General features: G+C 40.7%; 1 protein-coding gene across 2 annotated transcripts; it reads left to right on the plus strand.

Moving 5' to 3' along the window:
- Positions 1 to 735: 735 nt before the first annotated feature.
- Positions 736 to 3,304, plus strand: LOC127317092 (uncharacterized protein At2g39795, mitochondrial). 2 transcript variants are annotated; one of them, XM_051347616.1, is made up of 3 exons: positions 736 to 1,108; positions 2,289 to 2,629; positions 2,934 to 3,304. In XM_051347616.1, the coding sequence occupies exons 1-3, from the start codon at positions 818 to 820 to the stop codon at positions 3,091 to 3,093; spliced, it is 792 nt and encodes a 263-aa protein (XP_051203576.1). In that variant the 5' UTR covers positions 736 to 817; the 3' UTR covers positions 3,094 to 3,304. The 2 variants fall into 2 exon arrangements, with proteins under 2 accessions (XP_051203576.1, XP_051203575.1); XM_051347615.2 differs by having other exon boundaries at positions 760 to 1,108; positions 2,286 to 2,629.
- The last annotated feature ends 396 nt before the right edge of the window (positions 3,305 to 3,700 follow it).

Genomic DNA, 3,700 nt, shown 5'->3' on the forward strand with positions numbered 1-3,700 from the left:
AGAAAGGTAAAGCTTTGCCATTGAGCTGACATTATTGTTGTAGGTTCTACTTATAATTAAATATATTTCTAATTTTATTGTGTAAGTGTTGTGTTTGAATCATATATATATCACTAATGTCTCCAGACTATGTTGTTCTTTACATCATTTTATTAGATTTTCCCTACCTCAAATTATTTTCATCCATCGCCACTGCTGGTTGCAATGTATTTTGATTGTACTTCCCATATAAGTTGCACTCACTTTTTTAATATAATACGGTAAAATGTGAACACATAAATGAGAAAAAAATTCCATGTACCCTAGCAAAAAAAACTCTCATCTGCCTTGTGTTGTCCCACTGCCGCGTGCCGAGTAGACATTGCGCGCCAATACCACTCTATGCCCTCCACATTGGGGTGCCATCACCGGAATCATCACGTTTATGTATGTGCGAAAGATAAATACTAGTACAAGAGATCATGAGTCGGGGTTGTAGCTGAACTCGTAGGTTTATTATATGCACCCGTAAGCTAGATTGGATTTCTCAACTCTTTTCAAACATAAGGATATTTTGGAGGTGTTGTGCGGGGGATGTGTGTAGTGTAGGTGTAGCTAGAAAATAGACCACTCACGAGTGAGCTTTATGGGCCGGAGGGCGGTTCTCATGTGCACTGGGTTGGGCCGTTTGGGCTCCCAATTGAGCTCCATTCTTTCTTTCCTTCTCCCCAAGTCTCCATTCCCCTCCAGGCCAGGCCTTTAAACCCCGCAAAACCCTAGACTGCGCGAGAAGCCGTCCTCCAATCCCTCGGAGAAAAGAAAGAGCAAAGCCCGAACTATGTCGTCGGCGTACCTCGCCGCCAGGCTCCTCCGCCGCGCCGCCAGTTCGCCGCGGCTCTCCACCCTAGCCCGCCGCTGCGCCCACTCCTCAGCCACGTCTCGCCCACCCATCGCGCTCCATCGTCTCCACGCCGCCGCCGCTTCCTCGCCTTCAGGGATCACCGCCCGCCGCTTCTTGGCGTCTCAGTCCCCCGTGTCCTCCTCCAAGATCTCCGCGGACGAGAACCTCAGGCGGGTCATCGACTCCGAGATCGAATGCGTCGTCGAATCGGAGGAGGGCTCCTCGCAGGTCTCTTGGCTTCCTTAATACCCCTCCGGCATTTCCGTTCGTTGCTTCGCAATTAATAGTTTGACACTGTTAATTGGTTGGTGATTTAGTTGTACTCGTATTTGTATGGTTACCGAAAGAATTGCTACCTTTATGCCCCATGTTTAGAACTACTAATATTAGTAACGTAACGAAATTGAGAGTACTTTCTAAAGCAAAAGCACTAACTTTGGTATGCTGCTGTAGCTGACTGCCGATTTAACTCTTTTAGCCTTTTTTTTTGGTAAAGTAGTACTTGCTATGCCTGCAATTGTCGGTCCAGCGGTAATCAGCTGGGATTATCTCATCCCTGCTCCTCAAATTGCCACCAGTGTTTGTGTGCTACATCACTGGCGGGCCACCGGTCAGTAATAATGGATCTCAGATCAAGGAAATCATCAAACACTAAAAGATGTAGTTGTGGTGCAAATAGTAGTAGTAAATTCTGTTATTATTGCAAAAACCAGTTTTGAGTTCCTGGCCTATTCGAGTGCTACATCTCAATATCAGAGTTGCACACACTTCACTTTGATAGCTCGAGAAGAAAAGCTGGCTCTTCAGACATTCAAGTACTTACCTTCTGAATTGTTTACTAGTCAATTGTTTACAAAAGGTTAATTTTTAAACAATGCTGTATTAATATTTCTCTAAGCTCCATAAACTCCAGTTTAAGCTATACTCCCTCTGTTCTGTTTTACTCTACATTTTAGAAAAAAATCAGACAAATTAATACTGCATTTATTAGTACTACTTATAAATAGGTAAACAACCAATCCAAGCTACATTGAAAATACGACATCCAATAGATAAAGGAGGACCGCTTCGTTTTCTGTGTTCTTGTTGACTAAAAGCTAGAATGTAGAGTATTTCAGAACAAATTTTTGGCCTAGAATGTATGGTATTTCAGAATGGAAGGGAGTATGTCAGTGTGATTAAACTTACTTCTGTGATAATAGAAAAGTTGTGTATCAGGGACTATGATGTCCCGGACTATACCTTTAACACATATAAATAGTTCATTGTGTTTTGATTGTTTTGTCTTGCTAATTTGCAGAAACACTATCATTTTGCTTCAAAAGAACATTTATGCTGCAAACATTACTCTGATATTTTTTGAGAAATAAATTGACCGTGGTATTTTGTTTGAATTATTTGTTAGCAGCAAATTGATCTACCAGAAGACTTCCCTTTTGAGATAATCGATAACCCTGGTGACCAATCCATAGTTCTCAAAAGAGAGTTTGCAGGACAGACTATTAAAGCTACTGTATATACAAACTTTGATGCTGAAGAAGATTTGAACAATGATGACTCTGGTGCTGAGAACGATGAGGATCAATATAAGCCAGCAGTCCAGATGGTTGTCACTATTGAGAAACCAGAAGGCTCAATCCTGGAGTTTGAGTGCAACTTTAATGATGATGAACTTGCAATTGAAAATATGAGGATGCTGAATCGGGACAGTAATGATAAGGAGAATTTATACGAGGGGCCACCATTTTCGTAAGTTAACAGTTTTCTTATCTACCTTCTATTGTCTCTTCAATTTCCGGCATCTTAATAAGCTCCAGGGTAGAGCTACTGAATCATTAGAATAAAAAATAACATACCTTTGAGGTTCCTCGAGCACAAACTTTTTGTTCATTTCCACTAAATTGCAAAGTTTGATGTTTCATTTTTTGTTTTATTCTTTTAATTGCTGATAGTTTAATCTATGTTCCATCTTCTTATGTACTTAGATGTCTTACTGAACTTAATTGCTTTTTACAATTATCTTTTGACCTTAGTTTACCGTTGTTACTTGCAGGATTCTAGACGAGAGCTTGCAGAAGTCGTTGCACAGGTATCTTGAGGTGAGGGGGATTAAGCACTCGTTGCATGACTGGCTGACTGACTACATGATGGGCAAGGATGAGAAGGAGTATGTGGTTTGGTTGAAGAACATGAGAGAGTTCATTGGGAAATGAGTACCACTACCCTTCATCCTGTTTTAATAGAAACAAACTTGCCTGGTGCTCTATGTCAAACCTGTTGATCATAATTGTACAATGCTTTCTGGCACGCCCAGTCTTATTTGGCGTTAAGCTGGCATTATATGTTGCTGGACCTTTTAGCTGTAGAAAACTCTCAGCATTCTTTGCTATTTAACATGTGATCCATTGAGGTATGATCATCCAATTAATGTGTTCTCAGCGGTGAGAATATTGCTGCGTTTAGAGGGTACTAGTATGTTGCATTTTCCTGCTATGGAACCTTGAAGGGAATGGTTTCAGATATAATTGCCATTTTGCCAACTTACTGTGATATGTTGATAATACATTATGAGACAACTTCACAATTTATCATGGAGAAGTAAACAAAGCAAAGTATATACTGGCCTCTAGATTCAAGCATACAAGCTCAGATCTCTATGAAGGAAGAGTATATGGTATGATAGAACTCTGAAGTGGCCAAATAGTTTTTCTTGGCTGCTACTACTAGACCTCATATATCTGATTGTAGTATTGTACAAAACAGAGCGTGGCTGGGGAGTGCGGAACCAAAAACTTCAGAAATCAGAAACGTTTGTACAAC

The sequence above is a fragment of the Lolium perenne genome, chromosome 7 (assembly GCF_019359855.2).
Source record: "Lolium perenne isolate Kyuss_39 chromosome 7, Kyuss_2.0, whole genome shotgun sequence".
In the NCBI taxonomy this organism is placed as follows: Eukaryota; Viridiplantae; Streptophyta; class Magnoliopsida; order Poales; family Poaceae; genus Lolium; species Lolium perenne.